The following is a 27,136-nucleotide window of genomic DNA, read 5'->3' as shown; positions in this document are numbered from 1 at the left end:
AAAATGGAAAAGTACCGAAAATTCTTATTCAGAAAAATCTAGAATGGTGCCTTGTTTTTCTAAAAAAATTAGTTAATAATATATTTAAGCTTTTTCAATAATAGCTTTTTGCAGTAATATTATATTTAATTTTTACTGTTGAAAAATGGTTATGAATGATATATTGTATTTACTTCAGTAAAAGTAACATTCTTTCAGTAAGTTTCTAGCATTTGAAATATATTTATTACAGGTCAGCTTTTTCAGCAGATTAAAAATGAGCAGAGCAATTTGCTGGATACTTATAATTTTTTTAATCTCTTACTTGGCAAAATTTTCCTAGGGCTATTAAATAAAATCTTATCAGATTTGGTTTGAACTTTTGGTTAAGCTAGCAGCAACCTAAAGGATTTTTTTTTAACGATCTCTGACTTATGCTTATTTCTCTATCCAAAAGTGTTAAGCATTTGAAATTACTGCCTCTTGAATGTCGTTGAAAATGTGTTATTTGTGTAATTGTAATGTTGTGGCTAAATGTTTCTTTCTTTGAAACTTCTAAATAAATGCTTTTCAGTATATTTATTCATTATAATAAATGCTTGTTGCAGTTGGCAATAAGACACACTGTGCTTCAGAAAATAATTCATTTAGTTGCCATACGACAAGTTATTCGTCCACCTCCAGGTAAATATATGTATATATATATCTTTTGGATGATTTTTATTAAACATACTTTCACTGGTAAGTTTACTATCTGAAGGAAATTTGTATAGCTATCAGTTTTGAATTAAATTAGAGTAGAAGCAGTGAACTGTATTTGAAGGGGAGTGAATATTTTTAGATTTTTCAGTTTCAGAAGTAACAGTATTTTTCAAATCTTGTTGCTCTGTATGACTCACTAACAATAAGGAAGCTAAATCTCTTGGCAGCTATCATTTTAATGCAAACTTTTGACCAAAGAATTAAATGTATGTTTTTAAAATGCCATCCTTAACACTGTCTTGAAGTTTAAAATTTTAATTTAAGTTAGTTTTCCTGAAGTAAATTCCATGTTAGCTATCATAATAAATTTTTGTACTTGATAGTGCTCAAGAAAGCCTTATTACTTGCATGATTGTAATGCTGAAATACCTCATTTAAATTGAAAAAAAGTAGAAATTTTGTATCATCTTTAATAGAAGTAGAATGAAAAATAAAAGTATTCAAGAGTTTTACAAACTTAAATTTGATTGTATGTATGCAAATGCATCTCAGAAAGTAGTTTTACAGTACCCGCCACATAGTAACCTCACAGGTTAATGAATTAACCTATTCCATGCAAATTTCCAGGGATCAAAATAATTAATACTAATCAGTAAAAAAAGGCCATTTATTAAACTCACTTCATTGCTTATTAAACTCAGATTGGCAAAAGATAATTCTTCAGTGCCAGAATATCGTACTTGTGCCTATCAAAGCATTTTATAGTTCATTTATCAATAATGCTGTAAAAGTAATGAGAAATTGTATACACCCGTATGTATTCGTTACTTTTGGTAGAATCGAGTACTAGTATGAAGCATCATATTGCCTTGAATCACGTGAGCGGCTGAGCCCTGTGGGAACTGAAGAAATTCAACCAATCAGAAAAGCAGTGCTGTGATAGGGACTTTTGTGTCACATTTCTGGGTAGAAATAATTCAATTTGTTTTGGCTGTTATTTTGTACACTGATATCAGTAAGTATTTAGTTTGCTATTGCTGTCAGGGCTTAATTTCTAAAATCAGAAGTGCGGAGCCCTATGGAAGGTCATCAAGAATGTAAGAAAAGATAAAAAATAAGTAAATAAATGAAATAAATATTACAATAATAATATAATTTGTAATTAAAATAATAAAAAAATAGTTATTAAAATAATAATAAATTAGTGATTAAAATAATGAATAATTAAAATAACGTAATAATTAGCAACTGAAATGTAAAATACTTGTCTTTACAGTTTTATTGAATTAAAATTCAATAAAACTGTAAAGACTAATTCAATAAAACTGTAAAGACAAATAAAAATTTAATAAATTCTTAAATTTATGATGAATAGTTAAATAGTAAAATAAAATACTAAACCTCGTCTTATTGCCTTAGTACCGTTTCATCCTTTGCAGTTTCATCTCCAGCTCAAAAAAGTGTCCTTTTGCCTTCCCCCACCAATTCCCTCTTTCCCGTTTCATCTGCCATTTAAAAAACAGGTGTTCACTTTACGATAAGACGAACACCTGTTTACTTCAATTAAAATGATTTAGAGGAGATGACTGCTTCTACTTAGCTTTTGATTTCTAATATTATATAATATTTTATGTAGACAATATATGCTGAGCAAGATAATGAATTTCAGACGTGTTCAAGAGGTGTGTATCTGAATGTAATAATATTTTTGATATATCGTATCCATTTTTTTAATTTCACGCATTTCTAAAGAAACAGAACCATGGTATCAACATTTGACAATGACCCACACACACACACAAAAAAAAAAAAAAAAAAAAAAATGTGTAATTAAGATTAATGTTATATTCTTTATTAAAAGTTATAGGTCCTCTTTAAATGCAACCATTCGTATTTTTAGATGATTTTACATGTGGGGGGTCTTAAAAGAGTGATGGTCACTACCAATGTTTGTTTGTGTTCTCAAAAATACAGGTAGGTGTCTTTTAGAAAGTCACCTCTTAGAGATGTCGTCAATAAATTATTCACTATAATTATTTTCTAATAGATAATGGAATTAATGTCAATTTTAAAAATGGCTCTTTATATTAGAGGTTTATGACTCTAATTTTTCTTTTGCAAGTAGCTGTTATGTAAGAATTGTTTTCTTATACGTTTTATTGTGAAAATCTGAAATATTTACTTTGAGACAGGCATACAGACACACACACACACAGGTAATAACAGTAAGTCCTATATACAGTCAAAAGTCTTTAATCCAGACTCGTCGGGACTTCAGCGATTCCGGATTATCGGTTTTTCCAGATTATAGATCATCAATTTAAATCTGGTAAGATGGCATGCAGAAATTATAAAATTAAAAATATGAAACCGTAATTTATAAAATAAAAAGCAATTATGATCTAAAGGGTATCAAAATTTACAAAAAAAAAAGCTTAATATTTATTTGTTTACTTTATTAAACATTTCTTTCAACGCGCGTACGTGTAAAGCATACATTACGCATAGTCGAAATTAGAAAATTGCAACCAGAAAACTATTTGATGTGTATTTGTGATATTTATAATGACGAGGAATTTGATTTAAATCGTATCAAAGACGGAGTACATCGAGATGAAATACTACTTTTAGTGTTAGCTTAAATCTCCGTTATCAATCTCAGGACGGCTAGGGATAAGTCGGGCTTTCACTTTTCATTCAATCGGGATAACTCTTGCATTTTATAAATGCTTTATTATTACAATAAATATATACATATATACATATCATTATGGAACATTCTTAACATCAATCCTATTCTCTTGCTTCCCGATTCTCGATTGATATCGTGCGCCCCCTATCGGCGGCTTTTCTACAATGCCATCTATCGCCTGATAACATTTGGTCATTCTGACCTGACAATCATCCCGATTGTTTGGAGTACAAATCAATTTTATAATTAATACAGTTTTCTACTTCGACTCTTATACATAATACTAAACATACATATTACTAATACACTAAGAAGAATACACATTATACTAAAATTTGATATGATAATAAACTTAGTAAAATATTTTCACATATTTTTATACATTAGCATAATAATCGAAAATTTTCTGTAAATCATTACTAAATACGTGATGTATATGAAATAACTCAAATTTTTTTTCAGTCCTAAAATGATTCAAAATGCACTAAAGTCTTTCAGCTAATGTTCAAAAGTTCAAAGTCAATTAATGTTCAAGAGTTCAAAGTTTATAAAGTTTTCTATCAGCAAACATACGTAGATAAGCACACACACAAAAAAAGGAAAGGTCTCACCTTAATCACAGAGTGGAGCACTTCCATCAGTCCTTACGAACAGATCTGATTGGATTCCGTCGAGGAATTAAGCTTGATAACTGGTCAGTATCTTCATCGTCGCCGTCGTCATCATCATCGTCAGAGCTGGGATCGCACCTCCATGGCTTCAGCTGGCTCACATGAACAATGGTAGTAAAGTAATGACCTCAATTCTTCGCTTCTAGTTGAGTTATTCTGTAGGTATCGCTAGGTAATATTTCTGTTATTATAAACGGCCCTCGATATTTCGGCAGTGTTTTGGTAGGTTGACCTGTAGACTTAAGAGCACATCTCATCACAACTATTTCTCCTTGCTCGAATATTAGTGTATGACACCTCTTCCCATTGAATCTCTTTTTCATTTTCACTTGCTGTTCCTCAATTCTTCCTCGCGCTTGCTCTTGGATTTCTCGTGGGTCTTTCCATGCATCTGAATCTTCATCTGCTAATTTCCTAAGTATTCCATCATTAAATCTGGGAGAATACCCATGTAGCATTTCAAATGGAGTCTTATTCATAGTTTTGTTTACCATGTTGTTAAGATTTCTTTCTGTCTCTTTTGTTTTTGAATCCCAATCTCTGTGTTGTTTATCCATCAAACTTGTCATTATCGTTCCTAAAATTGTTCTGTTGATGTGCTCTACCATACCATTGGCTTGGGGGTGTTTGGTAGAATTCAAAGTATGATGTATTTCGTTATCTGCACAATACTGCTTAAATTGGTGAGAAGTAAAACAAGATCCTCTATCATTTATTATTCTTTCCAGTAGTCCAAAATCATTAACAAAATTCTTCAAAGACTGTAAAACATTTTTAGCACTAGTATTCTTAACTGCAAAAATTCTCACGAACCTAGTTATGTTATCACTAATAGTTCTTGATTACCTCTCGAACTCTTTACGAAAGGACTCAAGTGATCCATGTGAACAATAGCAAATGGTCTTTTACCAGGTTTTATGGGATGTAATAGTCCTTGTTGCTTGCCACATGTCGCTTTATTCATAAGGCACTCAATACATGCTGATATGTGTCTTCGTTCATATCGTTTCATGCTTGGAAACCAATATAATTCCTTAATTTTGCTAACTGTTCTATCCACAGAAAAGTGACCAAAGAAATCATGAAATTTCACCACTACACTCTTCCTCATGCTTTTTGGAATCACATAGAGTAGTCTTTCCTTTCCGTCTACTACGGTTTTCCAAAACAGTCTATTCTTCTTAAACACGTAATTCATAATTACTTTTTCTCCTCAGCAGTTCGTTCCTCTTGTTTCTTTTTGAAAATTTCGATAATTCTTTTCAGGTCTTGGTCAGCATGTTGTATCATTAGTATTTCCTCTTCTTCGGTTAGGGACTGGCAAACTTCAAAATTTTCAGCTATTCTCGTCATCGTGTCATCAGCTTCTGATACAGGACCTCTTCTCAAAGCATCAATATGTGACAGTCTTTTTCCTGACCTATGCTTTATCTCAAAATCGTATTCTTGAATCAAACTACACCAATGAGCTATTTGAGGATTTGTAGTCTTCTTCGCATTCATATATATTAGAGCTTGACAGTCAGTAATAATTGTAAATCTTATGCCGATTAAGAACTGTCTTAACCTGTCCAACGTCCATACGATGGCCATTAACTCCAATTTGCTGGAATGATACTTTCTCTCTGCTTCTGTTGTTTTCTTACTGACGCAATAAACAAGATGCCATTTTTGATCTTCATCACGTTGCATTAGCATTCCACTCAAACCTTCTGCACTTTCATCAGAATGGACTTCAGTATCTGCATGCGGTTGATAGTGAGCTAATATGGGCTTATCAGTCAGTTGTTTCTTCAATAGTTCGAACGCCTTCTTTTGTTCTTGCTTCCACTCAAAGTCTCGATTCTTCTTTGTCAATCTGGTCAATGGTTCGCTCTTTAATGCATACTTCGGCACAAATCGTCTGAAAAATCCAGTCAGGCCCAAAAATCTTCGCGTTTCGTGCACATTCTTTGGTTCCGGAAATTCTGCTATGGCTTTTATTTTTCTAGATCCTGGTCTAATACCGTCTTCGTTTATAATAAAACCTAAGAAATCTACTTCTCTTTTCCCAAATTCACATTTAGATAATTTCAAGGTTAAATTTGCTTTTCGTAGGCATTCTAATACCTCCTTTAATTTGAAAATCATCTCTTCCCAAGATTTTGCAGGAATAAGTATATCATCCATATAACACAACACCTTAGTATTCAACAAGGGGCCTAGGACATATAACATTAGGCGCTGAAACTCAGCAGGAGCATTTACTAATCCAAATGTCATCCTTTCGAACTGTCCTGTTTCATCTGGAGTAATGAACGCCGTCTTCAATTTAGCTTCTTTACTTAAGGGTATTTGCAAATAGCCATGGGCTAAATCCAGAGTAGTGAAAATTTTGCATCCTCTTAAACATTCTAAAAGATCATCTATTCGAGGCAAAGGGAACTTATCCTTTATCGTCTGACTATTAAGTCTGCGGTAATCAATTACTAGTCTGTATTCCCCTGTTGTTTTCTTTACTAGTAACACTGGACTAGCGTAAGGCGATCTAGTTTCGGAAACTAACCCATTATCTTTTCATTCCTTAACAATTTCTTTTATTGCATTACGTTCAGCTGCATTCGTTTTGTATGGGCAAGAAGACACAGGCCTACTCCCGTCAATTTCTTTGATGTCCATTTTTATTACATTCGTGCAACCTAATTCATTTAAATTAAGAGCAAAGCAATCCCTAAATTCATTTACTAATTTTAAGATATCAGTTCTTTCACTATCTGTTGTTGCCTCATCAAATTTTATATCATCTGTCTTTATTCGGTGAATATTTTGAGAAATGGAAAATACATGGTTTTGTTCTTCATCTTTGTTTATATTGGGCTTGTCTATTTCCTTTAATTCCCAATCTTCTGTTATATCTATTACCCTGCTGATACACTGATTTTCTTTTAATCTGATGTTATTGTGTCTTATGTTCATAACTGGGACTGTTACCCTACCATTTGTAACCTCCATTACTGAATCCGGACTTCCATGCTTGCTTTGAAATAAAATCAGTCCATTATTTATATCTGGGGCTACAGAATGCACAAAGTTTATCGTGTTACTTATTTCTATTGGTTTCTCAGAATATAATTTAATGTGCTTATGCTCCATTTCGTTTATCAATTGCGTGAATGGAATTTTATTAGCATACCATATATTAAACGAATCCCCTATTTTCCCATAAACCAACATCTGATCGTTTAAAATATCTCTTCCAATAATTAGGTCATATGGCTGTACTTCATCGTTTACGATAAACAAATTCACGGTTGTTTGGATTTCGCCAATTCGAAGTGAAACATGAACTTTTCCCAAGGTCGTTGTAGATGCGTGATTTACGCTCCCGATTCCAAACAATTTTTTTGGTTTCCGGTAGCATTGGTAATCGTAATTTCGAAAAGACCGAAAATCTTAATATACTGACAATGCTTCTAGTATCAACCAAACATTCGATTGGTTCACTTTTGTTAATTATTGCTTTCTTCAAATACTTTGAAACGTCAGATAATCCATCTTGATTCATCGCGACACTATTTTGATCTTTCATTTTGTCATTCTTCATTCCTTCGCGACTCTCTGTCTGACGCGGGAGGCATTTGGCGTCACAAATCAAGCTAGAATGTGTATGCTTACATGTCATGCAGCGCTCTTTTGATTTACATAAGTGGACCACGTGAAATTTCTGGAAACAGAAAACATCTCGTGTTTCATTTTAAACTTTCTAATTTCTGTTCGCGTTTTTTATCACAATTTTCGGAACTGTGCTCAGAATTATTGCAAAAAATGCAAATTTTCTTAAATGTGCTCAGTGCAGTTGCGTTAGGAATTGAATCTTGCTGCTTCCCTTTAAACTTCTGAAATCTATTCCATTTTTCCGAAAATTTATTAACTGACAGTTTATAGTCTACGCTTTTAAGTGATTCATTATTTTCCCTTGTTTGTTGAAACATAAATGTTCGTTCTCGTGTTTCTATTTCTCTTCTAAGAAATTTTAATAATTCTGTTACATTCCAAGAATCGTCTTTTTCATGCTGTCTATAAAAATCTAGCACAATGGAATCTGGAATAAGTTTGGTTAGTAGTGGAAACAACAAACTTCCATATGAATTCAGTTCGAAACCAGGAGTTTGTAAACCCCGTACTTGGATTTCTATTGTATCGTATAACTCCCTTAACTGTTTCAAATACGAAGCTGATTTTACTGCACTTAAATTTAACAAATGGTTAATATTAGATCTGACAATAGTTTCTTTTTTCCCGTATCTTTCTTTAAGCAATTCAACTGCTAAATCATAATTATTTTCCAATACCAATAGTCCTTGAATACTAATTAAGGCTGGTCCTTTCAAGAAAGCTTTAAGATAATTATATTTATCTACTTTAGATAAGCGTTCGTTACTGTGAATCGCATTATCATACTGTGACCAAATTCCTGAAACTTCTCTAAATTACCCTCAAACGGTTCTACATGAAGTTTCGGCAAATTTATTCTTGGTTTGTCTGGTTCACTATTCGAAATAAATGAAGAATTATTCTTCAATGAAAAATCTCCCTTATTTCTATCTGAATTCTGAAGATAATTCTTAACTTTCGATTTCGCGTAGATGATACGTTCTCTGTATTCCTGATTATTCTCGAATTCTGTTTCCAGATCAGATACTTCAGGAATTAAATTCTCAATTTCTAGATCTAATTTAAATATCTGATCTGCTTTTTCTTGTAGATTCATATCACATTCTTTTAATGATTTTGTATCTACAATATCCTGTTCTAATAATTCACATATTCTGTTAATTACTACAATAAGTTAAGAGTTGTTAACCTTCTTAACGTTTTACGTTTCGTTTTTGCTTTATCTAAAGCTTTCTTTGTATTCTCATCCATAATATTACCTAATAATATAATTCTATACTTCTAAATTCTGTTAGAATTATTCTACAGTTCGCATGCATTCAAATCTTTAAAAATGAAACTTACCCCTTCTTCGACGTTCTTGGTACGCGAGTCATTCAATGCGTACTTACATCAATCATCGCGCTTCTGAAATGTTAGCTCATCTGAAATCTCCATTATCAATCTCTGGATGGCTAGGGGTAAGTCGGGCTTTCACTTTTCATTCAATTGGGATAACTCTTGCAGTTTATAAATGCTTTATTATTACAATAAATATATACATATATACATATCATTACGGAACATTCTTAACATCAATCCTATTCTCTCGCTTCCCGATTCTCGATTGATATCGTGCGCCCCCTATCGGCGGCTTTTCTACAATGCCATCTATCGGCTGATAACATTAGTAAGGAATTATAAGCCAAATAAAATAAAAACATCTGCCCTGAAGATAAGGATAGTGCTGACAGATCAACTTCCAGTTCATTGTGCGCTGTGACGTTTCCCCCCTTCCCGCAGAGCAGCGTGAAATAAACAGATTTCAGAATGGTTAAAGAAACAAAGGACATGCCTTTATCCATTTTTTGCAGCAATTCCACTTTTTGTTTGATGGACATTGAAATATGCTTTCGCTTTGTAGATCCTTTGGCGGCTCCAGAATCGGAAATTCTTTTTGACATAATCGAAAGTTCAAGCTTACTTTTATAAAATTGCTCTAACAGTCTGCAAAAAATAATAAGCCGGATCCAATTCGAAGATTAAGGAACAATGCAATCTGCACCATTAACTGAAATAGATAATTAGATAATTTTAACTTAGCTTATACCGTCCGCTATACATTAACCGTGCATGTGTAAACGCATTATGCATTTACACATGCGCAGAAAGTTTGTAGCTTTGAGGTCCGTATTAAAGACTTTTGACTGTATATAATAAAAAAATGCAAAGAATATTCTCTGTTACATTTTTATTTCAGCACAGCAGATTTAAATTATTTTGAAAATTAATATGATGTCTCTTTTTGAAAAATATTTAAAATGAAAATTTTCCTTTTCAAAACCTTTTCTCAACTTATATCATTTCGTACTTTGTTATAATAATAATGCATATGTACTCAATGAAATTCGTCCGAATACAAAGAATATCTTTGATTACATTTTTTATTTCAACACAATGGATGTAAATGATTAAAAAAAGCAATTCCTTTTTCAGAATATTTTTTAGCATAAATCATCCACTTTGTTCTTTTATGTGTGTAGGCCAAGCAGTAAAGTCGCTGAAATTTAGTAGTTCAGTCCAGGGTTTGAATCCCGGCGAACGGGCTGGCTGCACAGGCATTTTCATGGTTTTTCCTATGTGTAATGTGCATATGAGTCAGTTTCCCTTAAAAAGTCCTTCACAAAGGCATCCCTCTCCTTAGGCTGATAGCCCTAGTGTTCTTTGCCCTAACCGAATAAACCAAAACAAAAAAGAGTTAATTGATGGGGAAAGGCAACAACAAAACAAAGCACTTTTTTTTAGCTGGTGATGAAATGGTACTAAGCCTTTGAGATTAGGAGGACAGTGGACAAAAGCATTCTTCTGCAGGTGACAGGCGAGGAGAGAAAAATTGGACAAAACGTCATTTTAGAACAATAGTCTACATAACCAAATTTCTATCCATACTGTGGTAAACAGTACATTATCTGCTCATCCAGGGCCTAAATTTAGCTAATGCTCAGCTTAGTTCATAAGAAATTGCAATTTCAGCCATAGCCCCCAAACAAGACAATGTCTGGTATTTTATTTTATTACTTAGCTAGTCATTATTAAGTTAAGAATTAATTAAATTTTTATAAGTCTTTACATTTTCATTGAATTTCAACCATTATTGTTTAATAATTTAGTTCCTAATTATTTTATTATTGCAAAAGTTATTTTATTTATTAGCCCAAACGGCATTAGTCCAGTAGTGCTCTTAATTTTGTTTTTGCATTTTGTGTTGAAAATTTTATGTGTTGGTTCACTTTTCAAACTGTTGTCACCAAGCCCTGTATTATATTTAAAAAAAAATAAATAATGAAGAATCTGCAGAAATGTATATATGTTTCTCGCATTGTGATAAAATGACAGTACCTAGAGCCATCAAATTTTGAATAATGTACGTGTTCACCAAATATGGGCATCTGGGACCCCAAATTTGGAATTTATTTTATTATCTATTTCATATTTTGAGAAACTTTAACAAATATTTTATTAACAGACTCAACGATTTCAAAACAAGCAATGGCAACACTGTACAGAAAAAAAAAAAAAAAAAAAAGATTTTTATCTCCAGCGCATGAGACTGTGTATTGGAAATTCTAAAGATATGCTCATTTTTAAATTATTGGGCGATATTGCTGTTGAACTGAATTTTATGGTTTAAGTGCGAAGAACATGATATTTAATAGATAAAGGTTACCCACAAAACATTTTTAAAAAAATGCCCCTTTAGGCATAATGTTAAAATCTGAAAACAGAGATTTTTTTTTCCCCTTTCAATCCACCCTGATGGCCTTTCCGTAGGGCTCCAGTACTTCTAATTTTAAAAATTAAGACCGGACTACAACCAACAACTGTGAAAATAAAAGCCGAGTAAGGAAGATGGATATATATATGTATATGTACTTTATATCTAATTATAATTTATTTAATGTGTGTATATATATATATATACGTTTGGTAGTATTAATATTGCAATAAAAAAGGGAGGTGCACATGTATATGTTATAGCTGTCCCATATACAAGATTTCAATATTGTACAACAAATAATTTTTTTTATTATTATGCAAGATGTGTACATACATATGTACCAGGGTTCATACGGTCCTTAAAAGTCCTTAATTTTTTCAAAAATGATTTTTGGTCCTTAAAAGTCCTTAATTCTGGCCAAAATGAATAAACGGTCCTTAATTTTGCTCATTTGACATTTCTTATCATTTCTAATGATTGCCATTCTAAGTGTGAATTACGATTTCTCATGAATATGGAATTAAAATTACACGGCTCTTAACGAATCTGTTGGTGGATTTGCGTTGCAAATGGTTAAAAAAAAAAAAATTAGCTACCCGAACAAAAGTATTGGTGTCTGATTGGCTATTCACCCAATCTTTCAAAACAGGTGTTATCCATAAATTTAGGCAGATTGTGACAAAAGCGTGAAGCCGGAAGTTGTTTAAGAGGCGAAAGTGATGAAGAAGGTGCTCGAGAAAAAAAAAAGGGGGGGATTCTGAAAATATTTGCTAAAATTAGAGCAATCCCAACCTGGAAGGCCACAACCCTTCCGACGCCAATAGGAACGAGATGCTTGGAAAGTGCATTTTCAATAAACTGTGGCTTCATCAAGCTGACTACAAAGACTGGATATTGATGGATGGCAATCCTTAAATGTGCTCTTTGTCTGAAACAAATTGAAATTTCTAGAATGGGAGAGTAAGCGCTGAAAATTCACATGAAAATTAAGTTTCGTTTTATCATTTCAATTTGTTTTTACACTGTTTTGCTTAGCTTAATTTCTGTGTTTGTTTCAATTAAGCCATAAATTAATTTTTTATCACCTTCTACAAAGTTTATTCTCTTTTGCACATACTGTATGTATGGGATATCAGGATTATGAGTTTATTTCTGCAGAGGGTCTGTTATCGATTTCACGGGAAATCTGTTGGCTCCATTTCCATTTTAGGTCACCAAGGGCAAATTCGGTAATGCTAGCCGAGAAAATGTGAAGTTCGGAAATATGTTTTGAAGCTTCAATAGACAATTAAGTATTTGGTTTAAACCTATGTTGTTGATAGTAATGCATAATTTTTGCTAATGGCGATACAATTATTAGTTGAAAATAACTAATTAAAAATTTTTTAATATTTTTAAAGCTGAAAACAACTAATTAAACTAATTTTCATGAATTAACTAGACGCAAAATTAACTTTCATGAATTACTAAAGTTATTGGGTAGAAGTTTAACTGAAAATATACATTCTGTATTATATATACAGTAAGACCCCGCTTAACGCGGGGGATACGTTCCATCAAAGTAGAGCGTAATGCGAAACAGCGCTAAATGAGGCTATCTGTACATGTAAATATTGGGGTTAGGGGAAGATGGCTAGGAAATTGGTTAGGTATTAAATTTAAAAAGTATGTTTTTTTAATAAAAATAAAACCAAACATTTATTTCTTAAAGCCCAAATTAATACCACATTATTATTTCTTGCAAAAATAAAAACAAAATATAAATAACAAAACGAATATTCTTAAAAAAAAACAAATAAAATTCTCAGTCATATTTAGTTAGCCTTTCGCGTTTTCAGTGTTCTGCCTTTTTGTGACAAAAGCATCTAATGTTGTTTGCCTTTTTCTTTTGCGTTGTTCTCTTAAAAGTTCTTCATAAACGGATAGAGCATCTCTAACACCACGCCTTACTTTTGAGCTCCTGTCAAAATTCGGATCATTTTCAATGAATCGATCCAGTATTTCAGTTATGGTAGACAAACTCCTTTTTACAAACACCATCGAAAGTTCTTTTTGCTCTTCTTCTGAATCACTGCTGTCAACATTTTTGTTTTCTTCTTGTTCAGTTAATTCCTTGAGCTCATCATTAGAAAGACTAGCCGCTGCTTCTTGAATTATTTCTTCGACATCTTCCACATTTACCCCTTCAAAATATGTCTGTACAATACCGCACCAAACAAGAAATACAAGTACACTCTTTCAGATATGTATTTGAAACCTATCGCTGCATAATATTTCTGGGAATCCCCGTATGCTGCGAGCGATTTCGTGGAATCCCCGGGTTGAAATAAAAGAGCGCTAAACCGAAACAGCGTTAAGCGGGGTCTTACTGTATATATATATGTATATTATATATATATATATTTATACAGTACAAAGTCCGAGGTCTGGACTTGTCGGGACTTCGGCGATCCCAGATTTGAGATTTTTCCGGATATTAGATCATTTTAAATCTACTAAGATGGCACGTAGAAATTAGAAAATTGAAAATATGAAATCGTGATTTATGAAATAATGAAGCATTTATGATTTAAAGGGTATCAAAATTTACAGAAGAAAAGAGCTTAATATTTATATGTTTACTTTATTAAACATTTCTTTCAATGTGAGTTGTTTGATTTGTTTTCTCTGCTAATACTTTAGACTAATACTATAGACATATAATTTCTTGTTCAGTTCCCTGCTAAAAATGCCCCGTAGAAACCCATAAAATTTTTTTACGGGGAATTGGCCTACGGGTACCCGTACAGCTCTGCGGGTACCCGTAGGCCAAATCCCCGTAAAAACCCATAGACAGAAACCCGTACAACTGTACGGGTACCCGTAGGCCAAATCCCCGTAAAAACCCATAGAAAGAAACCCGTACAGTTGTACGGGTACCTGTAGGCCAAATCCCTGTAAAAACCCATAAAAAGAAACCCGTACGGGTACCCGTAGGCCAAATCCCCGTAAAAACCCATAAAAAGAAACCCGTACGGTTGTACGGGTACCCATAGGCCAAATACCCGTAAAAACCCATAGAAAGAAACCTGCATGGCTGTACGGGTACCTGTAGGCCAAATACCTGTAGACAGAAACCTGTACAATTGTACGGATACGAGTAGGCCAAATCTCTGTAGAAACCTGTAGAACTGTAGGCACTATAAACAAAATCCCAGTAAAAACCCATAGCCAAAAATCAGAACTTTATATGCATATCCATTGGCCAAATTTCCACAGGTATTCATATACAGAATCCCTATCAAAAACAATACACAAAAATAGAACTGTAAATCAAATTTCCATAAAAACATAAACCAGCAGAAGTACATAATTAGCACTGAAATGTACAGAACTAAATGGCTGAGAAAGCATGTAAAGTAATTTTAAATAAAATTCAATGCATATAAAAATTTTTAAATACCTAGAAGCCTACGAGATTCTCTTTACAAAATTTTAAACTACCTTTATATAATTTTGAAAATAAAATGAAGAGAAAGATAATAACCAAAGTCATGATTCACAACCATCGAATGATATATGTACATATATGTAAGAAAAATAAGGAATAAGCAAAAGATTAAGTTAGCAGCATAAAATTAATTTTCCTTCTCTATTCTAAAAACAATAATCTTTCTGCACTGCATCACTTCGAGATTAATTCATGTCATATGACTCTTACATAATTTGATGTTGTAAAAGGAACTAAAACTCAAACAGCCAATAGTAATTTTATAGCAGTATTAACTATCAAATACGAGTAAAAATGCATCGAGAACCAAAATTAACTCGGTCTGAATTAAGATTTCACCCTTAACATAACGTATTTGCTTTTTACGCTTTGGCCTAGGTGGATTGCAGTCTGTCTGCTCCTTGTTTCTTACTACACATTTATCAAAAATGTTAATTTTTGGAATAGGCATAAATAATGTGCCAACTTGTTTGTGGTTGCAACATATTTGCTGAAAGAAAAGTTGAATTAAATCTACCTCGAATGCCAAATTTCTTATTCATTGTGGATTGGAGTTTCAACATCTCTAAGCCGTCAAATTTCTTGCTGTTCATTACGGATTCAGCTGCTATATATATATATATATATATATATATATATATACATATCATTCCATATATATACATATCATTTCATTTGATGGTTGCGAATCGTTACTTTGACTGTATATATATTATTGATTTCATTACAAATATATACATATAGTATCTCACTGCATATATTTGTATTTTAGTTCTTTAATTGGGAAATTAAACAATTGTATTTAATCACATCAGCTTGTTTAACAATTTGATACCTAATGAGAAATGTATTGCCAAAGGATGGTACTTTCTAGCATCTGCTTAAATTTTAAGTTACCTACAATGCACTAAACCAAATTTAAAAAAAAAAAAAAAAAAAAAAAAATTAGAAGAAACCCAGATTTTCAGGAAAAGAAACATTATTAACAAGCAAGCAAAAAGAATACGGGACTTGCAAATTAGAAACTTAACATAGAGTTCAAATTTAGCATACTTGCTATCCCCTTAAGGCTCGATTACCACTGATAGTAACACCCTACAGCTTATTATGACACGCATACACATAGATGTTTTGTGTGGAAGAAAGGATGAATTCTAGAATATAATGTAGTGAAGAAATAATAATGGCTAATCTTTGGAATATGGTAACAGGTAGTTTGGCGACATTTTAGTAAGGCGATAAAAGTTACTAGCTAGGACTTTAGCAGTGTACATGGATAAAGTCAAGAGTGTGCGCAATGTCATTTTTGTGCAATTCTGGGATGTTTTTTTAAGTGAAAATAGGTCGACGTGTACATGGATGACACCCTGTATGTGCAATTCTTAAAAACGCGGCAAGCAGTTTGCGATTCTGCGCTGTCTCCGAATTTCGCACCTAATCTTCGTCATGATTAAGCATTTTTGTTCCATAAAAGTTCTAGTATAAGAGTAATTTGGCTAGCAGATTGTTGGAAAAAATTTTGAGTTAAAAAAAAAAAAATGCCAGTTGATCTTTGGATTATGGTAACTTGGCGATTTTTTGGCAAAAATTTGGCAACCAACTCTGCTACAGCAACCCTCTATTTTTTTTTTCCGCCGCCATTTTGTCTTCACGAAGTAAAGACATGTTTCTTTTCTTTTTATTTACTGAACACTTTTTCCAACAATCTACTAGCCAAATTACACTTATACTAGAAATTTTATCTAACAAAACTGCTTAATGATGACAAATATTCACTCCAAATTGGGAAAAAAGTGCACAATCGCAAAATCCTTGTGCGTTTTTCACAATAACACATACACATAAACCATGTACACGTCGACTTATTTTTACCTAAAAAACATCCCAGAATTGCACAAAAATGGCATTGCGCACACTCTTCACTATATCCATGTACACTGCTTTTTTCTCATAAATTAGAAAAATTTCACGAAAATGCATGACAATTTTCCGAATCTTTAAACCCGGTAAAAAGAACATATATGAAATTACCTGATCACGAAAAAGTATATACCCTTTCCAAATATGAACATTTCGACGTATAAAATAAATAAAATATCCAAAAACTTTTACCTCTAAATTATCTATTATATTATAAACGTCACCAACGAATTCCTACCGCAAACATTACAAATACTTAGTGTCAAATATTTAAATTATTTCCATGTACGTTTACTTCAACTAAAATGTATACCAAATTCCTACAAAGATAAAATTCACAAAATAACTATCATTTAATTAAAATATCACTAAACCATGTACACGTCGACTTATTTTTGCTTAAAAAAACATCCCAGAATTGCACAAAAATGGCATTGCGCACAATCTTCACTATATCCATGTACACTGCTTTTTTTTTCATAAATTAGAAAAATTTCACGAAAATGCATGACAATTTTCTGAATCTTTAAACCCGGTAAAAAGAACATATATGAAATTACCTTATTGCGAAAAAGTATATACCCTTTCCAAATATGAACATTTTGACGTATAAAATTATAACGTTGCGCGCCTCCAACTTGCACGCAACCAAGAGGTGACTGTGAAAACTTGTATAAAAGATAGAGTCTTGTAAAGGGTTTAAGACCCTTTTTATTCAACGTAATAAATTACAATTGCGTCCTCTTGACGCTTACAGACGGTGCCAACTTGGCAGTCAAATAAAAATACTAACCTGAAAAGAAAGTAAAGACAAGATTCTAACTACGAGGCTCTCTAAAATAACTAACTCACCGCGTTTTACAATTCCGCTGCTAATTCAGCAGACTTGAAGCTCACTGGAACAATTACCACTACTTCCCGCCAAGCACATAGGCCGCAATGTGGGGTTCTTCAATTCTCGCTATCTACCTCCGCGCTCGCTACGTAAAGATATCACACCGAACTCGTTTCCTCTCTATTTAAATCATACTACTTCCGCTGATAATTTGAATCCTTGCGCGTTCTACTCAAATTTACATATTCTGGCATTGGCAGTTCCAGGGGAAAGTAAGGCTTGACAGGAAAGATAGTTTAAACTTAAAATAAATGTTAGTTAAAATAAATATAAACCCTACAAAATAAATAAAATATCCAAAAACTTTTACCTTTAAATTATCTATTATATTATAAACGTCACCAACGAATTCATACCGCAAACATTACAAATACTTAGTGTCAAATATTTTAATTATTTCCATGCACGTTTACTTCAACTAAAACGTATACCAAATTCCTACAAACACAAATATCGTATCCATACATACGGTATCCATGTACACATCGATGTATTTTCACTTAAAAAAACATCCCAGAATTGCACAAAAATGTCATTGTGCACTCCTTTGACTTTATCCAGGTACACATCGACCTATTTTCACTTAAAAAGTCAAAAGAAAATTGACAAAAATCCATTTCTTTTTACTTTAGTAAAAAGTACCAAATAAATAAGTAGGTGATTATGCACTTTACCCGAAAAAATATATAAAAATACCATTTACCTATATATATTAATAATTTATTATTACACAAGGTTTTTCATATATCATCTCAAAGGAACATAAATTTAATTAAAGTGATGCATTATTGGATTAAATTTAGTCAGTGTTTTAGGTGTAAGTTATTTCGATTTCTATTGTAGAAAGAATACTTTAGAAAATGTATAGAAATATTATTTTGAACCATAAAAATTCTAAAGAGTAAAATTTAAAGTACTGAAAAGGTAGCTAATGTTTTTGACAGTAGATTATATAATATAAAAATACCTCATGCTGAGCATTTTCTGAAATTACAATGCCAAATGAAATTTATATAGTGCAGTATTTAGCAATAATAACTTTTTGTAAACAAATTTAGCTATATTCGCTTAATTGTAATGACAGTAATTTTAACTGCATTTGTATAAGGCTGTACAGAAGATTTATTTATATGGGTTTTCATCCGCAGAGAGCAACCGGATTCTCTGTGGAAGTGCTTCCGAAAATAATGTTTAAATATTAATCTAACTATATTTGAAAGCAATGCTATAACAGTGCCCTTATAAGACTCATGATCCGAAAAGCTTTGGTTTTAATTGTCTCGTAAAAACTTTCAATTACCTCTGTAAAATTCATACCCACGTAAAAATTACTACACCGAAGATTATACAGCAAAACGTTCCTAAAACAATCAACTCCACAATTCAAGATAATGGCAGTTTCCTGTAGTCTGACAAAACCATGAGTGATTTTTTAAGTCCTGTTATTTAATTATTGTCCTGACAAATGTGCCATTACCAGAGGTGGTCATTTAAGAAAATAATAACTATGAGGTTTCAACTTAATGTAATTTTTTTCAAATAAATAATTCACTTTTTATACTCCCAAAACTAGTACATTTAATATTACATAAATCTTATTCACAAATCTATTTCTATTTCAAAAGCAATTTATGAAAAACACATTTGAAATTTTCTTCATCAAACAAATAATAATGAAAATTAAAGTACGCATAAAAATGATTATATGTGTTTTAACAAAATAGCACAAAATATTTAATGCAAAAATGTGGTTCTAGTCTCATACTTGTAAAGAAAAATAGGAATAAAAGAAAAAACAATGTAAGCTACTATGATCATCTAAATTTTCACATAATTTTAGTAGTGGAAAAAAGATTCCTTAAGCTTGTATGTCTTGTCTACCCCATTCAATAAGTAATAAACACATTAAATATTTCAATGTTTATTTCATTAGTAAAACTTACCTTTTTTGCTCGCAAAATATAATTAGTACATTTTTTAAAACGTAAAAAACTATTCTTTTTGCTCGGCCACATCACATTAGTCGAAAAATTGAAAACTGAATCATGCAAGATCATTTTTAAGTAAGGTATGCTCAAATTTATTAGTACATAATATTCAAATGATAAAGCATTTACATGAACAAGCTTTAAAAAAGTATTTCTAAACTGTAATCAAAAAAATAAATTTTCCAAAATACAATTTCAGTAGAATGCAAAAACTATATTTCTGCATCTGATCACTGAACCAAATTATCAAGTCTGAAATTATAACTTTTCAGTCTTTAAGCACATTGTTTTTCAGGATAAAAGTAAAGATGGAAAATCAATTACACGCTCAGAAACTCCATTTCACAACCAGTCAGTTATCAGCAACGTTCTCTCAAACATTAGACACGATTACACGTGCATGGCTTTAGTGGTATATTCATAGTCAGTGCTGGTATTTTATTATTTATTATTAATTTCTAAACAGTAAAACATAGTAAAATTTGTAATACAGTAAAGCATAGTAAATAATATATTGCATTACTACAACCACGAAGAAAATAACACCACCATCGCACAACAATAACTAGGGCGGCGCCATATTGCTTGTTTGGGAAACTTCTGAGAGTGGGGGAGGGAGGGGGAATTTTTTTCTTCTTGTCAGCGTTAACAGAGAGAAAAGTTTTGCGATTTTGAATGAACTTGTTCGCGTTAAAGAGATGTTGGTTGATACCGGTGTTTATTTGTAATATCAGAAATGTAAGTGCTTATGTGTGTGTATTCAGAGAACCAACTCGTAGCAAAAACCACCTCCCTAAGACGACCGCCTCTGAAAGAGACCAGTATTTCTGAAAACATAAGTATACTTTGGCATTGAATATTCCCTCTGTAAGGCGACCATTCACAAAGAAAATTCTGCTAGTGTGGCTGGTCGCCTTAGAGAGATTCATTCCGTAGATGCAATCTCCCTAAGACGACCGCCTCTAAAAAATAACCGTATCTCTGAGAACATGAGTATATATTGGTATTGAGCATCACCTTTCTAAGGCGACCACTTTCAAAGATGAATTTTTATTTGCGGCTGGTTGCCTTAGAGAGACCTCGTTGTGTGTGGTGTATATGATTACTGTTATTGTTTCCGAAAAACAATTTTTAATCAAATAAATAAGCATATTTAGTAAAAACCCTCTCTAAAACGACCACCTGCGTTTCCAGGTTACTCTGATGGTCTTAAAGAGATCATATTTTCATTCTGTTAATTTTATTGTTTACAAGAAGTCTATTAACGTCAGATAAAAAAATAGCATAAACCCATATAAACCAACAGAAGATTTATTATTATATTGATACCAGTAAAAGTCAATATAAACCTATACAAACCAGTACAAAGTTCTGCCATTGATGTTTGTTGTATGGGTGTCAAGTGATACCAGTAAGAAAAACCCACAGAGATCAATAGAAACCAGTAAAAACCAGTAGAAAGTTTTACTGGTTTCTATGGGTCATTTTGAAACCAGTAAGAAAAACCCAGAGAGACCAACAGAAACCAGTAAAAGTCAATAGAAACCCATAAAAAGTTTTACTGGTTTCTATGGGGCATTTTTAGCAGGGTTATTAAGTTCCATTGTTCAAGTCCTGTAATTGCTGTGTCGAGAATTTCGAATAACTTGTCAATCAAAATTTTTTCTCGTTCAGTAACCTCTCTGTTACTTTCTTCACTATCGGTAGCTGTATTTTCTGGATTTAGAACCATACTACAGATTTCGCCCTCCATTAATTGATTGATGATTGGGCATTGTCATCGCAATGAAAAACTTCTGTTTAACTTCGCTAAATTCTGCCGCCTGGTGCGGCCATGCGAGCTCTCGCGCTGGTTCTGGCTTTATGTGAATAACAAATCAGTTATTCTTAATTCAAATAGCACTAAATATAATCGTTTGTCCTATGAGTATCATTAACAAAATCTATTTTTAGCATAAGGAAAGAAATTTCTGCTAAATCTCCCCTTGTCAACATTTTAGCGCATTAAACTTAAATCTGTAATTGGATAATACTCTATTATTTGGCGTCGCTGCATGATTCATCACTCAAGTTGTCATCCGTTGATAAACATGCGGTGATGAAAGCAAAATACAATAAATAATGATTCGCGATTTCGGCATCTAGGATATAAAATATTAGTTGGTATAAAATTAACAAATGTTTCAGTTTGAGACTATGCCAAGCAGATACGCAGCTGTGGAGTCAAGTTACTAATCACACAAATTTATACTAAAATAATTATTTCTTCAATAATGAGATATTTTATTTAGCGCCAAACTGAGATTAAGAATCGGGATTTCCGACATGTTTTTTTACGATGAGGAAAAAAATCTAATGTACGTGCATAAAGCATACCCCTTCCCTTCAAAAAAGCCCTAAAAAATTGGTTGGCGGTGGCTTTGAGGTCCGGATTTTAGATCATTCCAGATATTGCATGTCCAGATCTCGGACTTTGTACTGTATATATATATATATATACATCTTTCAAAATATAACTTACCAGTATGGATTCACTCTTTTAAAATAATTCTACTTTGATTAAACTTAGGAGATAATATAATCAATTAATCAATATTACTTAGGAAATAAATTATATATATATATATATATATATATATATATATATATATATAGTAAAAAATGTATATTTTCACTATTCAAGTATTCACTGTGACAAGTAATCTTATCTTGTCACATGAACAGGCCTCTGTGGAAAGGGGCTTCTCTGTAAATAAAGCAATTGAAATTGAAAATTTAAGTGACTCATCATACATTTTTCAATGCACAGTATTTGATTACATAAAATTTTCTGGGGGTGTTTTTAATATCGAAATTAATAAAAAAATGAGATCAGCAGCAGCTTCTGCAAGAAGTGGAGTTCGTTATTTAGAAGTTCAGTATTTAGAAGAACAAAAATCTTTAACTAAATCTGAAAATTCAAAGAGGAAAAGAAATATTATTGAAGAAGAAATTGATTATATGAAGCAGAAGAACAAATTTCTTCAAAGGGACATTAAAGATGTTAATGAAGAAGTAGATGCTTTAGCAGATGAAGCTGAGACCAGCAGGAACATTGATTTGTTTATCAAAGCAAATGAACTTAGAAGAATAGTTAAAGAAAAGGAAATAGACATAAATAAATTAGATGTTAAAATAGCTGAAAAGATTTCAGGTTTAAAAAAAGCACAAATGTTTTGTATCTCTTATTGTACAGTTTATTATTCTAGTATCTTTCAAAAAACCAAGGAAATAAGTTGTATGTTTACAAATCAGTTATTTTAATCTGCAAAATATTCTTACATTGTGATTATAATAGTAGTTGACTGTGTTTAAATAAATATCAAATAAGTTAAATAATAATCATGTAAATCTCTAAAATAGTGACTGTTATTAGTGTAAAATACACTTATACATGTTTTTCAAGAAATTATGTCCCTAATTTAATGTTATCTACTTCATAACTTGTAGGGAGTTAGTTTAATTTTCAAAATTGTTTTATGGTAAGTATTAAATTGAATTTAATAATAGTGCATAATACACACTTCTGTTAGTTTCTTAAAGTGAAATTACAAACCTGAAGTTGGTTGTATGGATAATTGCTTTATTCTATTCATTTCTTTGTTTGCTTATAGGTCCTTAATTTTTTCTTTGATGGTCCTTAAAAGTCCTTAATTTTCATGTAAGGAAATGTGTACAAACCCTGATGTACGTACATGTCATAAAAAATAACTTTTAAGTCCATTTAACAATCCATTTTTGGGATAAAAAATCCATTATTGTGTCCATACATACAAACGTCACCCAAAAAATAATCCGCATGGATTCGGTAATGGTCAAAAATGGATATTTTCATTGAAATATGATACCCAATATTTTTTTCGATTTTTGGCAGCTCTGCAAAGCATACAAGAGCTTTCTGTCTAAGGATGCCATAGTGGAGTACTTTCTAAGATAAATTGGCTCATATTCACATTACACATAACAAACTATGAAAAATCCTATGCAGTCAGCCTGTTCATCAGAATTTGGACCTGAATCAAACTATCTGGATCTGACGATCTTAGTTGCTCAATCACTGATAGGCTCTCTATTTTAAAATATAGCTCTTAGTCTTATTATAAATGTTATATACATTTTATATTTCTTGATTTTATTTATGATGCAAAACTGCAGTGGAAGCTTTTAAAGCAGAAGAGAAAAGAAAATTAGAAGTTAATCAAATATTGAGTATGCCTTTAATTGAAAATTACAATTTGGAAATTTTCATTTCTGGCAGTAATTTTGTTAATTTTTATCCTTATTCCTGATTTTCATTTATTATTCTGGATTTTTTCCATGATTTGGGTCACACTGGTATTAGCAAGCATTGCATAGCTTTCAGGTATTTATTTTGATGTACTTGCTATGCTGCAAGATTTTTTTATTTAATGAAAATACAAATGTCCTCTATCTTATGATATTATGCTGTTTAGTATTATCTAAAGTTGTAAATTATGTATTGCATTTTCTGCATGAAGAGACTAATAATGAAAAATTTTATGTACACTGCTGACCTCCCAAATTGCAACACCAAGAAAGACAAGAGATATCACAACAAAATTTTTTTAGTAAATAACATGTTGACCAAGTATCAAATGATTAAATTTATAGACTTCTGTGAAGTGTGGTTCCTTCCAGAGTCAGTAGTCAGAGTAGCCGCCATTGTTGGAGATCACCGCTGCCACATGCTTCGGCATTGATTCAAAGAGACTTTGTATGTGTTCTTGGGGTACAGCAGACCAAGCAACTTCCACACGTTGCCAAAGTTGATGTGGTGTGGCAGCTTGGGATGTAATCTGGGTCAATCGTTCAGCAACAATGGACCACGTTTTCTATCAGCAAAAGATCCGGAGAGCGAGCCGGCCAGGAAAGCAATTCAATCTGGCAATTGACAAAGAACCCTTGGACAATGCGTGCCACGTGTGGTCACGCATTATCTTGTTGAAATATGGCTGTGGGCAAGCCCTGAAGGTAAAGAAGGACAACTGGCTCCAACACCTTGGAGATGTAGCGCTGGCTGTTTAAAGTACCGGCAATGTGTACTAGTGGAGTGCGAGAGTGATATCTAATACCGCCCCATAATCTTGATAAGATAATCTTGACTCTCGGTAGGCCACTATGCTTCCTCTGTCAAACTCAGATACTTGATCAAACGATGATCACTGTTTACTACAAGGCATAATTGATCTTTTTTTCTTTTTTTAACCACAAGAAAAGCACAATTGCTGAACTTGAAATCGTTGAAAACTCCAAGCCTTAAATAGCACTTTGAAGTGGTACCACAGGCGCGTGTGATGTGCGTCTGCGCTGAAATTCTAATTATTTGCATATCTCAACTCCGCTAATGCATGTTGTGAATTTCATGTTATTTGCATGCTTCCTTTAAGGTGTTGCATTTGCAGTGGCCAGCAGTGTAGTACCTAAAATATAGATGAAAAAGGAATACATTTTCTGAAGTCACTTTTGAATTTCCATAGAACTGATGCTGTTTGTTAGGAAATTCTGTGATTATATTTTGTATGCACTGTATTTGAAGGGAAATTATCAATTGCCTTTATTACTTGGCATTGAATAATTTTATAAGGGGCACTGAATAATTTTGCATTTTTAATTTATTATTTTTTCTTATTAATTTGAAATTCTCATTTTAATTTATGAATTGAAATAAAGAATAACTCTTATAAAAATTTAGTGAAGAATTAAGCTGAGATATAGCAAAGAATCACTTTCACGACTAGCAGATATCAATATTTTGTGACTAATCAGTAAATTTGAAGTTGGTTTTTGGTAGACACTGAGTATTTTATGTACATTCTTTCCGGTGCAATTCCATACTTAATTTCCTAATACATGATTTTCTTCTACATATATTTCTAAAATGCACTTTAATTTGGTAGAGTCATCTAAAAAATTCATTTAATTAATTAGATTAACAAATATGCTTGGTTTGAGACATTAAGGATGTTCAGACAAAAGTTTAGCAAACCTGTGTACACTTTTGCATAGCCTTCCCTGTTATTCCAGTTCAGAGTGTGTTCAGTATTATAAGTGTATTGCAAAAGCATTCAGTAATTATTGAAAATAGAAAAATAAAACATTCTCATTGAAATACAGTAAAAGTTTGACTATCTATAAAGCTCAGGAAATGCCGAATTCCAGATATGTGAAAATTCTTAATAGTTGAGCATATCCAAAAGAGAATTCATGTTAGAAAAACCAAATCATTTGGGGAAAATTCTCCTGTAAAATTATAAAAACAATCAATCTTTGTTACCAACTTGAATGTCAAAAGCTTGCATTTGATATTATATATTATTTTGAATAAATGAATGTATTTCAGACATAAAAGCCGATGTATTTCGTAGGCCATAAACATGAAAGTAAAGCATTTGATCCAATTATGAAATCTCTCCGAACATGAAAGCTGGCGAAGATTTTGGCAATAGTTTAAACAAACATGCTGATCTTTATCAAGTTACATTATAAAGCGATACAAATTATTGGTGTAGCATGTAAAAAACTTAAATGACTTATTCATAATTTTTCACATTACATAACCATTGTTTATCCATGTCCATAATCGCATATCGTGGCTTTTGTTGATGCCGGATCCAGTAACTTAGAAAATATTCCACTTCATGCAATCTTAAATATTAATCACTTTTGGAAATGTGAGGAAAAATAGAACTTAATCCTTCTTAAACCAGCTTATCGAAAATTAATCGAATTTATATTAAAATGGAACAAACTTCATAATATTGTGTTGTCACATCATACTTATTCATTATTGGTGCTAAATCACCTTATCTGGCAACAGTGTATACATATTAATAACATTACAAGCTTTATAATACTGGTACATCTCTCTCATTTACTAAATGTTTCTTTGAAAATTTTTTTCCCTGAAATTCTGAAATTGTTGAATGCCAGATAGTCAGGCTTTTACAGCATATAGAAAATTCTGAAACATCTGATAGAAGTTTAATATATTTATTTAATCTGCTTTATTTCTTAGAATCTTAGAACTAGCATATTATTACTTAAGGATTTAGTAATCGTTTAAAAAAAATCTGATATTTTAGTATTATGATAGATGTATGATAATTATTTTTGCAATGAGTGTATTCTAAAATGTAATTTTTTTTTTAAACTTTTACCACTGAGTAGGCTATTATAACAACTGTTGTACTGTTTTTTGCATAGCAGTTAAACTGCATTTATTACTCCGTGATCTACTGCTAATTTACAAGAAAGGCTATTTAAAATGTATATTAGCAGTTTTTTGAAAAGCAGATTTTGAGGAACCATTTAATCACAAATAATAATGT

General features: G+C 32.0%; 1 protein-coding gene across 5 annotated transcripts in view; it reads left to right on the top strand.

Annotated features, from left to right (window-relative positions):
* LOC118190830 (nephrocystin-1-like) overlaps positions 1–27,136 on the top strand; it is a 129,881-nt gene that overhangs the window by 45,687 nt on the left and 57,058 nt on the right. For all 5 annotated transcript variants that reach the window (XM_085808277.1, XM_085808278.1, XM_085808279.1 and 2 more), the window contains exon 10: positions 588–663. In XM_085808277.1, the coding sequence (XP_085664403.1) occupies positions 588–663 (76 nt within the window). The remainder of the gene's footprint in view (positions 1–587; positions 664–27,136) is intronic.

This window comes from Stegodyphus dumicola, chromosome X1 (assembly GCF_044657685.1).
Source record: "Stegodyphus dumicola isolate Sdum_Otavi_A_Nest chromosome X1, ASM4465768v1".
Classification (NCBI taxonomy): domain Eukaryota; kingdom Metazoa; phylum Arthropoda; class Arachnida; order Araneae; family Eresidae; genus Stegodyphus; species Stegodyphus dumicola.
The sequence above is the reverse complement of the archived record's forward strand: the minus strand, read 5'-3'. Positions and strand labels throughout refer to the sequence as shown.